The sequence below is a fragment of the Chaetodon trifascialis genome, chromosome 14 (assembly GCF_039877785.1).
Source record: "Chaetodon trifascialis isolate fChaTrf1 chromosome 14, fChaTrf1.hap1, whole genome shotgun sequence".
NCBI lineage: Eukaryota > Metazoa > Chordata > Actinopteri > Chaetodontiformes > Chaetodontidae > Chaetodon > Chaetodon trifascialis.
In genome coordinates, this window is record NC_092069.1 from 11,702,501 (window position 1) to 11,715,000 (window position 12,500).

A 12,500-nucleotide genomic window follows, 5' to 3' on the forward strand; every position below is an offset into this window, starting at 1 on the left:
TTCACTGCTGAAGAGCTTTTTGGGGGGCTTTGTTTAAGCTAAGTGTTGACACTGCTTTTTATGTGCATTTGTGTGTTTCAGGGTTCATGTCCAGCATGCAGAGGAACCAGGCTGGCTCTCAGTTTACTTCTCCTCAATCCGGACCTCCTATGTCCCCCCACCCTTCACCTGGGGGCCCGTTGTATCCTGGGATCGGTCCATACTCCCAGAGCGGCCCCTCAGGAGCTTATGGTCCTCAAGGATCACAGTATGGACACCAAGGTTGGAGCCTCTTTGCTTAAATGAACATATTAATAGACATTTCTTAATACGTTTAACTTGTTTACTCTTAAAAGAAAAGATGTTTCGAGAAAATTTGCACATTTTGTCAAGGTGGGGTGACGCACTGTGACTGGTGAGCTAACTGCTAACATGGTAGCAAGCCAGGAACATGCTAGTGCTAGTCAGCTCCACAAGCTTCTCTCTGTTTCCTCAATGTGGCGTTTACTGTCCCTTGGTATTTTGTTCTAGTAATATACATCATTTCATCCAATGAAGAGTTTTATTGAAGAGGGGATGAAAAACTCTCTCATTAATTGTCACTTAGCAAGCTTGCTGGTTGCTAACAAGACAAAATCAGTTTTCAGTTTACTCAAAAGACGTGTTTGTACCATCAACTCTTGTCTCTTGCGGTGTGGGTGAATACAGAATTCTGTCCGTTAACGCCTCATATGGGACACCTACTGAGCAGTTCTAGTGACTGTCTGTTCATCTTTCTAAATGAATGCACAGCCTGGATCTAAAATGATTAACCATAGCAACAGGGATGTTGTCAAAGCCTCTTTTTACAGTTTGTTGCAACATGTTAACGAGCCACAATGTAATTATAACAATGAGCGCTTCAACATTTCTTTCAACCTCTTTGGACGACAACTTTGATGACGAGGATGCAGCTCAACAAAGAGGAATCAAAAAGAAAAGGGAGAAACGGCAGAAGGAGCTAACACTGGGGGATTTAAGTCAAATTAATATATAAACAAATAAACACCGAAATGGACAATTAATACCCTTAGAGAGTTTTATGCTGCTTTCCAGTCCATCAAGGCAGAGAGGTAAGACAGCGTGGCTAGCCAAAGGAGTCAGGAGGTCAACTGTACGCCGTGTTGTTGACTTTGAATCTTGCTAGCATAATGTTAACTTTGTGGTTCATAATAAGCAAGTAAATAAAGTTTTATTTATGTAGCACTCTGTAAAACACACAGTTACAAAGTGCTTCACACACACTAAAAGATAAAAATGAATTAACAAATAAGATAAAAAATACAAGACAATATAAAACACAGTATGAGAGACAGACCAAACAATAAAACAAAAGCTAAGCCCAGAATTGAGATCTATAACAGTCTGCCAGCCAGTGTTTTGTGGAGCAGTTGATACCCAAACACAGGAGAGTTGAATAAGAATATAATAATAAAAAGATTTAAAGGAGGCCTGAACACTTTATTGTACAGTATCTTCAATGCTAATAGACCTAGCAGCATGTCACTTTTGATAGGGCTCCACATTGTGTGTATTTAAGTGTTTTCTTAGAGCACGTGAGCCGATAATCTATTAAAGACACAAAGGCTGACGTTGGAATTCGGGTTTGTAATTTGACCAAAAAGTCCATTCACCCCAAATTTCAGTGCATTCCTTCAGTCACGTGTGTCATTATCTTGGTGCTCTAATGAGAAATGGAGTCCTTGGATCCAGGCTCATTCAAACTAAAAATAAAACAACTTTGTCATCCTTTGTCAGAAACGGAGGATGTAACTTTCGGGCCAGGGTTCAAGAAAGCCTATTGAAAACCTCAAGTGAGAGAATTTGATTTCCCACAACCTATGACTCCTTTCAAACTTTTCAATGAATGACTAATTATGAAAACAGACCCAGTGTTGACTTACTGTGTTGACTTTTACCTGACATCAGATTTGTTGAACAACTTCTTTCTGACTTGTCTTCTTTGAGCGATGAATACGGCGTGTATCATTCATTCAGCAGGGTTATGGAGGAGTTTGGCCTCAGATGGGAAAGCCACAATTGTCTTTTTTTGATGACTGTTGGCCCCCATTTCACAGTCACACTGGGCCTTGACATCAGTGTCATTGGTTTCAATGGGAGTTTGCTAATGAGGAATACAAAAGGACTCATTTTGAAAGCCATCCTCTGCTTCAATCTCCAACTTATGTACCTCTTTCTACAGCTGCTGTACACACTCACACAGACACAGTCGTCTCTCGTCCTGTGCGGTGGAAATTTCCCTGCAGGCATTAAAAACGGCACTTTCTGAAGGTGTGACTCTCAGAATATTCATGAGACACTTAGACGAACCCTGGATGGACCTCTTGGCCCTCCTCATGATAAGATTATGAGGAAGCTCCAGACTGACACATGGCGAGGTTTATCCACTGAATGATGATGTCTGATCCTGTCAGACTCACTGTTTTAATGCCCGCCCCACAGACAAGAGCCCAGTGTTTTTAAAGTCTTCAGAAGACAATAAAGAGGTCTTTTTCATAATTCATCATTCCTCTTATCCCACTCAAACAAGGTGTATTTGTGGATATTAGATAAATTTCCATCAATTACATGTTAGACACATTTACAGCAGAATATTGTATCCAAATAAGAGCAGTCTCACACTGCTCCTAATGCTAACTCCACTACCAAAACAGGGATTTCTTACACCTTTCTTGTGATTGGGACTGTCTTCAAAGCACACAGTCTCGTCTTGTGATTAGACATTTATTGTTTTTGATGTCGAAATTCACCGTTCATATATATTTTCTGTCCTTTATTTACCACAGATTCACACGTTATTCCACACAAAAGGCGGAGAAACTGTACTCTGATACGCAGCATCCAAACATCAGGCTTCAAACAATAATATCTTAGCTTCACAAATCTGAATGTGTGCCGCTAACGAACAGAACATATGAATATATCCAGTTAACCTGGTAGAATCTGAGCCCAGCTAACTGCTGTGCTAATTCAAGCTGTCACTGCAGGTGTCCCAGATAATGGAGCAATACTCTTTGGCTCAATTTACAGCGGTATATAGGCCTGTTTGATAAAGCATTTGGTAAATCACTCACATGAGCCATCATTCCCAGCCTCCTACTGATACTTGTGAAAACAAAAAAAAAACAAATCACAGATTCCAGGAAATTTGGGCAAAAAAGTTTGGATGGCTCTCTATTTTTAAGCATTCTCCACTCGGTTGTTTTCTACAACGTGCAACTCCCAGCCATCCAACAAACGTTGACATCTGCTGTTGTACTTCGTTTTCTGCCTTTGGTGACCCACCAGACGAAACATTATGGTATTTTTTGGTAAATGTGTATTTTAATGTGTCACCTTGATAAATGCGCCCATCCGCGCGTGTGTTTTCCCAAAATTGTGGCCTCTCCCTCGCATTTGTTAATGTTGATTAATAGCCCTAATGCATTTGGTATTTGGTCTCCCTTCTCCACCCACTCTTATCTCTTAATGTGACTTTGGCTGGGCTGACAGCCCAGTAAGCAGAGAGAAAGAGAGAAATAAAGTAAGCAGAGAGCGACAGCGAGGCGGACTAGCCTGGAAGAAGCTCTGGAGGCAGATGAGCGTGAAATGTCACTGGGATGACAGGAGAGATGTTCCCTTCAGAAACAGAAAGAACAGCTCAGGCCTCCTGTCTCCTCATCACACACATACAGTATTCAGTATGTATATATAAACTATATATACACTCGCATTCAAATTTAATATACTTGCAACTGACCTGCATCTGTCCTGTATGAGTGCTCGAGGATATGTTCAGACAGCAGTGCAGCAAACACCTTAAGAAGTGGTGCTTCTTCAGTGGCTACATTTATATCTTCATATAGTTCTTTCAAGACCAAAACACACAAAGATATTGATTCTTGCTCTTTTACAACCTGCAGTCTGTACATTTCCCAGTTTATTGGGCAGATAAAATTAATGATGTATAGTACACCAGTCCTGCAGTTAACCCTACTTTCATATAAATTTTTCAAATATTTTGTCAACCTATTAATGCACAGAGGGACACTCGTCAGTCAGAATTATGAAAGCAGCACTTCCATCGCCTTCAGTACTGGAAACCGTTCATATGAACTCCATGAGATAGCCAGGGCTATAAGGTGAACAGGGCAGACAGCTGCTGGTCATTGTTCTTAATGACAGCTCCATCTGCTTCCCTTCCCTCTCCACAGCACACTAACAAATAAGCCAAGCCATTAGCCAACACAGAAATGCACTCCCAAGTTTCTGAACTCTGTTTTTTTTGGCCTGTCTGTCTGTCTGTCTGTCTGTGGGAACCTCATACTTGAGCCTTTAAGTTGTGTTTGTGTGTGTGTGATACAGAATTGTCATGCTTGCCACACACAGCAACACAAACAGTTTGCAGCACACCAAGGAGCATAAGAACTGTTTGGTGTTGTGTGACTCTTTTATCAGGGGGGAAAAAAGGGCTGTAGTGCAGCTTGTGTAATGGGCTACATAAGCTCCATCCAACATACAGTTATGGTGATACATGAGACTGCAGGAGGATATGGCTGTTCTACAAACACAGCTAAAATATTTAGTAGATATTTCCAGAGATCTTTGATTAGATATTTCTGCTCCCTCGACTGTAAGCGAAGGTTTTCTTCCAGATTGATGTAAAGTCAAACCTTGTCAACGCTTTTCACCCTTTGCTGCTTTCTCTCTGTCTAAATGAGAGCACTTAAAGTGAGTGGACTGCCCAGGATTTCCAAAAGAATATTTCAGCTGCTAAATGTTTATGGCTACCCTTTGAAATCCCTCTTTATCCAAAGTTAAACTGATCTCGTACTGTGTGCTGATATCAGTGTCTCCTCAGGACTCAAATGACTCCAACAGCTGTTTTCAAGACATGAATTTGGACATGGTACAGAGCCAGCACGATGTGAACAGTGGACACACAGACAAACGGGGGAGGAGGATATCAGGCCATTACAGGAAAGAGATTTGGAGTCTGTCTCAGCTCTGCTCTCTCTCCCACCCGTCGCATAGCTCCCTCCACCGCCGCCCTCCCCCCCTCATGGGGTTAAGCACTCCGCTGGTAATGACCATGCTTCAGACAGCACTTTTAAGCCTTGGTGCCTTGCTGGAGCCGCGGTGTAATTCAGCCAAAAAAGCCAGTGCCTGGGGGAGGGAATGGAGTTTTTCGGAGGAAATTGACAGTGTGTGGAGCTCGGCAGCCCCAAGGCGCTCCCGAGCCCTGCTTAGGCTCAGACACCCTGCCGGGGAAGGTGCTGAGGTGGCTGAGAGAGGATGTGGAGGCCTCTGGCAAGAGAAGACACTGCAAAAAAAAAATCCACCCCAGCAAGTCATACATGTATACTGCAGTCTAATACTGAGTCTTAAAACTGTATAAAGCAAGCGAAGCAATTAGCTGTGCGTTTATCTGTGCACATGTTCCACATTCTGTTAAAAAAATTCATTAAACTTCATTAGAAACAGTTAAAATTAGGTTTTCAGTGAAATAATATACTACTAATACTAATGAGACAATAACTTGCATCAGAATGGAAAAATGAGATTAGCTGGTGTATTGTAGCGTCCATGCTGAGGGTTAGAGAATGTAACTCCTGAGTAAGATGGAACGAAATGAGTACCAGGGAGTCTTGTTCTTGTCAGCACACTACACTTCTTTCTTGCCCCCCTCCCCAACAAAAACTATCGTCCTCCAACCACTACCACACACAAAAAAAAGTAAAAGAGAAAAGTGCTGTTACTCATTTCCTTTATTTGTGTTCAGCCTCATGTGGACATGGACAGTCTGCCCTGCTCCTGTCCTTGGCAGCTCAGGCGTGCAGCCATGTAATCTGCGTTCCACTCCTTATTGATGGAGTTCACAGATCCGGAGGGCGCGTTGGTGCACCATCACACCATACTCCACCGTAGCTGGGAGAATGACTGCCTCGGCTGTTAGCATTGGACGGTCCAGTCTGCTGAGGAAGCAGTAGACGTTAATCTGCTCGGTCACACTCCAGCTCTCCCGCGGGACTGCAGGGATTAAACCCGGCGCAGGATATAGCGTCCGCCGAATGCGTGACCGTGCTGGGAATTTCCATGTAATTGTGAACGGAGTACCATGAGCTCTCCTTCTCCTTCTCCTCCCCTCCATCGCACTATAAATACCACCAAGACTCCCCAAAGGCACCAACTGCCCGAGAAGCAGGCAGGAAATCAAGACTCAGCCACAAGGACGTCAGAAGGGACAAATAAGAAACGACATCCTCCTTGTCCTCTTTTTCTCTTGTCCCTCCATGATTGGGTGCCAGAGTAGCATGAGTAGCATGCAAAGTAGGTGAAGTGAATGACACACTTCTGTGCATATATGTTAGTGCAGTGTGCTTAAGGTAACACTGCAAATTTCCTTCTGTTGGCATGTGTGAGCAACAGGAGGTGGAATTTCTGAGTGCTTACGTTGTGTTTTTGTAAGTCAGTTTGCACCAAAAAGCCTTCAGCTGCTTGCGCCTCACAGCGCCTTATATGAATTTCATGGCTAAGAGACGGCACGCAAATTTGTTTTCACTTTCACACAGACGCTAACTGAAAAACCAAAGTTAGGAGTGTTTGTTAAACATGCTACAGTATATTCTGTAGTTATCTGTATTTTGTATTTTTTATGTAATCTGAGTGCCATTTCCAAAGCCTTAGAAAGCTTGAATGACTCCTCTGAAAACACCTAGAATTTCAGGGTTGCGTTCTCAGTCATTTAAAAAGTGGGTTAGTGCACTATCTGTCCTTGAAGAAGCGCTCTGGCACAGCAGCGATCCTTCAGGAAGTGAATCATTCTTGTCAGGACGGAGCAGGACTCTCATAGGAAAGCTTAGCTTTAACCCAGTCCCACAGCTACTCTGTCTTTCCTTTGTCAGCCGAGGCAAACATAGCCCACAACTAGAACATTTTGAATGGTAGTACATCAAGACTGATGCGTTCTCTTGATGCAGCGTGTCGACTCAATGACACACTTTTTCAGCACAAACCTCATCAGTTAGATTTGGCTGAGCATCCCCGGTAAATTTGCATCATGGAAACTTCTCAACACTCACTCCCACTTTTGGGACTTTTGGCCCGTCCGCCAAAATGGGAAAAAGAAAATGCAGATTGTCCAAATGGGACTGTGTGATATAAACAACTCCCCGGGAGGTGTGCTGGAGTCTCAGTCTGTCGCAAGGGCCAAAAACCACAAAGTGTCCGCCCAGGCTATTGAGAATGTATGGCAGGCAGCCATGACATGGGGCTCAACAGCTGTCCAAAGAGGGCTGAGAGAGGTCGCTGACTGCGGCCTTGCTCATCTGCAGCAAACCGTCCACCCGGGCCGAGAGGACAGAAACTGCAGGGCAGCGTTCCCAGGACTTTCCACAGCGTTATAGGCAGTCACTTATGAGTGGAAGAAACATGGAAATATGTCTTTCACTGGTTGCAATGTCCCAGAAGCATTATATATGCATTCACACAGACAAGAGGATGGACACACACACACACACACACACACACACACACACACACACACACACACACACACACACACACACGTACTGTAAACCATACATATCCTCCTGTGTTCATTAGCAGACATCCTTTCTTCCTGAACGCTTCCCTATTATAGCCCCAAAACCCTTGACAGGTGTCAGCTGTACTCAGCTCACCGACTCACCAAAGCCTCTCCAGAAATAATCCGCTTCTTCTTTTCCCATCTCCCACAGTAGATTTCATCACAATTTCTGGACAAATTCAACCGGAGCTGCTGACTTTTATGGGAAAGACTTTTATTTTGATTCAATATAAATCCTATCTCGGGGGTTGGGGGGGCAGCAGTTTGTTCCCCCTACCTTTCTGTCTGTCTGTCTTCCTCTCTCTCTGCCCCCACCCTCTGCTGCTTCTCTCCCTCTGTTGGACTTGCAGGCTTATGTCATGTGGAAAGTGTCTTCACTGAAGCAGCTCGAGGACACCGAGAAGCCATTTCCATTTTCGGAGATGTTTTTTTTTCCCCCCGCGTGGAATATTGTCATTCAACTTTCCCTCGTTTGAGCGTGCGGAAAAGCCTTCAGGTTTTAAAGGGACTTGATCCCCTTTTCCAGACATATTCTCAGAGGATTAAGCAGTGAGGCCCAACTAAAGCACCCTTAATCAAATCAAAATAAATAGCCCCCTTCACAATGGAGGATGCCACATTTTCCATTTCTATTTTGCAGGGGATTTGTCCCAGGGAGGGAACATTGCAACGGAAAAGGCCCAGTGCTTGAAAGGAGAATACAGCATGATGTGCTCTGTGTGAGTGAGTGTGAGTGTGTGTGTGTGTGTGTGTGTGTGTGTGGGACTGCACTGCACTTACATGTACAGTAGGTGTGTTTTAGTGTCCCTGTATGTATGTACATGTTATCGTGGACAGCATGGTGATTCTCTTTCAGCTTTTATTGCAGCTGGTGTTGGAGTTGAGCTGAGCTTTTAGAGCCAAAATGGAGGGGTTTAAGTGTGCCTTAGGAAAGCTTCTGGCATTGCGGCCGTGTGGCACTCCAGGGCACCAGCAAAGCATTTACTGCAGATTAGAGCTCCTCTCAAGTGTTTCACAAAGTCAGCCTTAAGCTTGGCAATTGTTCCTCGGGCCATCCGGCAACCTGCAGCTGTGAAAAATGTCACCACACCCCTTATCGTTTGTCTGGCCTCCACTGGAGGTTATTGAGGTTATGAATCAGAATTCAGCTTTGCACTTTAGATTTCTCATTCCTCGTCCGTCACAGGATTATTCTCTTGATCGATGTAATAGTTGTATGTGTCGCTGTTGCAGGTATAAGGATATCCTGCCGACAAGCACTTGATAAACACTCCATTTCTCTCAAATGAAGTGATTCATAGCACCCATCTGCGACTGCACTATTTCACAGCAGCCATTTTGTGTCATTCTTGTAAGCAGTCTATCAAATTCAAGTGGGAAGTTAAATGTCTCAAGTGACAACAACCCATGTTTTACCTTTTGAGTGACGTTATGTAACACATTTTCAATGTTTGCGTTCACATGTGTGGTCTTCTTCCAGGTAACTACCCTCGGCCCTCCAGCTACAGTGGGACTGGCAGTAGCAGCTACAGCGGCCCCGGCCCCGGCATGACCAACAGTCTTGGAATGAACGCTAGCAGCCCCATGCATGGCCAGGGGCCCGGCCAGCCCATACCTGTGGGACGCAGCCATGGGCCAGGGAGCCAGAACAGGGTGTACCCGCCCATGGCTCCCAGCTCCCCCAGCATGCCCCAGCCAGCTGGGCCCGGGATGGGCCCTCCTTCTTTGGGTAGTGCTAACCGCAAGGCCCAGGAGGCAGCTGCTGCTATGCCAGGACCTGCTAACTCTACACACAACAGGTAAGAGCACAGGAAGAACTCAGGAACTCCAATTCTGTTTGGAAATCTAACACATTTTTCTGTTTTGCTTTGTGTGGCTACTCTCCTAAATGTGTATGTATACAGTATATGTGAGAATGTGTGTGCATATTAGCATATTAATTCATTGCAGCTGCATCTGTGCTATAATGGTCCTAAAAGGAAGCTGACAAAAGAAAGAAGACTTCAATATATAAATGGCCCAAACTCTTTTGTGGGACCATTTTACTTCACCTAAAAATAGCGGTATGCTAAAATTAGGGGCCAACAAGCATCTCTATCTTACATCACTCTCTCTGCAGGATCGTCTGTGGGGAGGTGAGCTGAAAAGCACCACGGAGAGTTTCTGTGCCACAGAGTTTGTCTTTTTTCCAAGAGTCTTTTCAGACGTGCAGGCAAGAGTTCTTTCTCAGGGGTTCGACGCTTCTATGAGCCATTTGCGGAACCATCCCTATTTTCCCACATCTCATAAAGTGCCTGACATTTTGATAGCTGGCACTATACACCAAATGCCATTTGTTGCAGAAAGAGAAATATTGGCTTGTGAGAGGACTGTATGGGTTGAATGCTGCACTGTCAAAACATAAAAGAAGAAAAAGCAAACCACAGGTTTAACTGTAAAAACACCAGAGACAGAGGTGACACCAAGCACCTTAACACAAATACAAAGCACTTTGATGCTATAACGGTATATGAGTTAAGGGATATATTTCTCCATCAGGGTTGGAGCTTTGAATATATGTGTGTTTGTAGTGTTGGAGACCAGGGCTGTTGCGGGATTGTGTGGGCAGTAAACTTTTGCTGAACCCTGCCAGGGGAACTTGTGAAAACATGGCCGTCTTCTGAGAGGAAGGGTGGATTTCTGCACTTCCTCCACTCGCTGCGGGTTTTGCCTAACAATGCACCCTGGGAGCAGTCTCTCCAGCATTCTGCAGGCTGAAGTGGCAGATTAGCATTTGTCAATGTTCATTCCCATTCCTGATGATGCATGAGTCACTCTGTAGACTGTGAGGCAGTGATGATATTTCAGATGAAGTTTTTTGTCTTTTTGTCGGGAGTCTGTTGACGCCGTTCTGCAGGCAGCCTCCATATGCGAGGTCCCCGGCCCAGCTGCAGCCACCTCAACCCACCTCTGCCCACTGGCCCACACCCCACCCCGCCTCTGCTTCCCCTCCACCCAGACCTCACCATCCACCCATCCTGCCACCCTCACATTCACAGCACTATAGGTATGTCCACTACCCTCATAACACATGTGTGTGCGCGCCTTTAAATAGACACTGTCTTTATGTGTATTTGTTTGTGTGACGTGACCAAACTGAAAGTGATCGTGATGATAATTCTCACCAGCGCTCCCTCTCAGATCAAAACAAGAGGGGTCATCATTGTTATCATTATAATTGCCATCATCACCTTCATCCCCATCGCTGTAGTCATCATTATCATCATCAGCATGTCTTAGTCACTCAAGTGAGCACACACAGTGTGATGCATGGACACACAGACACACTCACCAAGTTTCACATTGTTGTGCGCATTGTGTGTGTGTATGTGTGTGTTTGGGGGGGGGGGTTGGCTGACAGAATATGCGTGATTAATTACGTGCATCAGTTCTGTTCACACACACACACACACACACACAAATGCTGGCCGCACCATTAAGAGACGCCTGGGCTGTCAATAAGAAGTGGCACGACATGATCCCCTCTGCTGGGACCAATCAGACTGCCTGTCAGTCTCTTCTCACATGCACCAAGACAGCAGAGAGGCAGCGCTCGCCGTGGTGCTGCCGCTGGAGGAGAGGGCTCTGTCTCCCACTCTGTTTGTTTACATATCTGTCTCCAAAGTGTGTCCGTGTCTTCACCTGTTTCTCCACCTTTAAAGTGATCTATTTTGATTCGCTGTTGTCTGTGAAAGCACCCCTGGGTGCTTTGTCTTCGCGAGGTGTTTTATCTCCGTCTCTGGCACTAAGCAGTCATTAATGTGTTGTTGTTGTTTTTTTTTTACTGCGTTTCAAACATCACATTTGAAGCAAAAGTCCAGTGCAGCGATGGCCTTTTCTTCTGATTTTCTGTTGGAAAAATGTTTTTATCTGCCGCCGTTCAGCTTCGGCGGCTGTTGCTGTGCATGTTAACGTCCAAACTGCTGCTGTGTTTATTCAAAATACTGCGGTGGAGGAAAAAGCAAACACTGGATGTTTAGAACAACAAAAGATGTGTATAAATATATAATTATCATATATAATCTGGTGTGAAAACTCTACCAATGAGGTGAGACTATTTGTTTTCAAAGCAGATCAGGGTTCACAGGTTTGAGTCGTTTGTCATAGTTCTGCCGTCGTCTTCTTTCAAAGTATTGATTTTGTTATCGATTATACATTTTTACTACAAATTGGAATTAGTCTTCTGGCAGAAAGCTTTTTTGACTGATTTCCAACAAACAAAGAGCTTAAATGTTTGTCACGATGGGCATTTTTGCAGAATCCTCCGGTTCCTGTGCTGCCTGTCTCACTCTCCTGGTTGTTCCTGTCTGCTCTCACTCATTCTACCTCTTTCATCCATCCCAGCCTGCGTCTGTTCTCTCTCCTCCCACCTGTTTCACTCTTTTTACCAACTCTCCCAACTGTATCGCCCTCTCCGTCTCCGTGCAGCTCTGTTATCCTACCAAGAACGTTTTATCTCCCTCAGTCTTTCTTCCTCCCAATTTGCTTTTTGTTCTTCGCCGTCTCCAGCACAGCCTTGTTATGTTTTTCTTCCTCAGATCCCACTTTAGAACATCTGAGGGAGATCGGGAGAAAATTGGCCTCCGAAAACCTGCAGTTAAAGGCTTCAGTACCCCGTTTGCTCTCCAGATCTCAGCGCAACATTCTGAAACATTCAGACCTAGTTCGTCTCTGTCTGAGAAACAAGTTGTTAGTCGTAGCACATGTCTAGTCTCACTCTTTGATGCATCAACCCCGAGTGAGCTGCCACAGCCACCCGCCCAAGACCTTCCAAATCAGGGGCTAGTTAGCAGTGATGTCATTGGCTGGTCTCGTCTTCTTTTCCTCATTTTCTTCAGCACATCCCTGCACTACA

At 44.7% G+C, this 12,500-nt stretch overlaps 1 protein-coding gene across 3 annotated transcripts in view; it reads left to right on the forward strand.

Moving 5' to 3' along the window:
* Nucleotides 1–12,500, forward strand: part of LOC139341998 (AT-rich interactive domain-containing protein 1B-like) — a 167,764-nt gene that overhangs the window by 131,262 nt on the left and 24,002 nt on the right. For 2 of the 3 annotated variants that reach the window (XM_070978812.1, XM_070978813.1), the window contains exons 7-8: nt 82–261; nt 9,087–9,405. In XM_070978812.1, the coding sequence (XP_070834913.1) occupies nt 82–261; nt 9,087–9,405 (499 nt within the window). Of the gene's footprint in view, nt 1–81; nt 262–9,086; nt 9,406–10,481; nt 10,653–12,500 lie in introns of all 3 variants that reach the window. The other variant, XM_070978811.1, reaches the window with a different exon arrangement.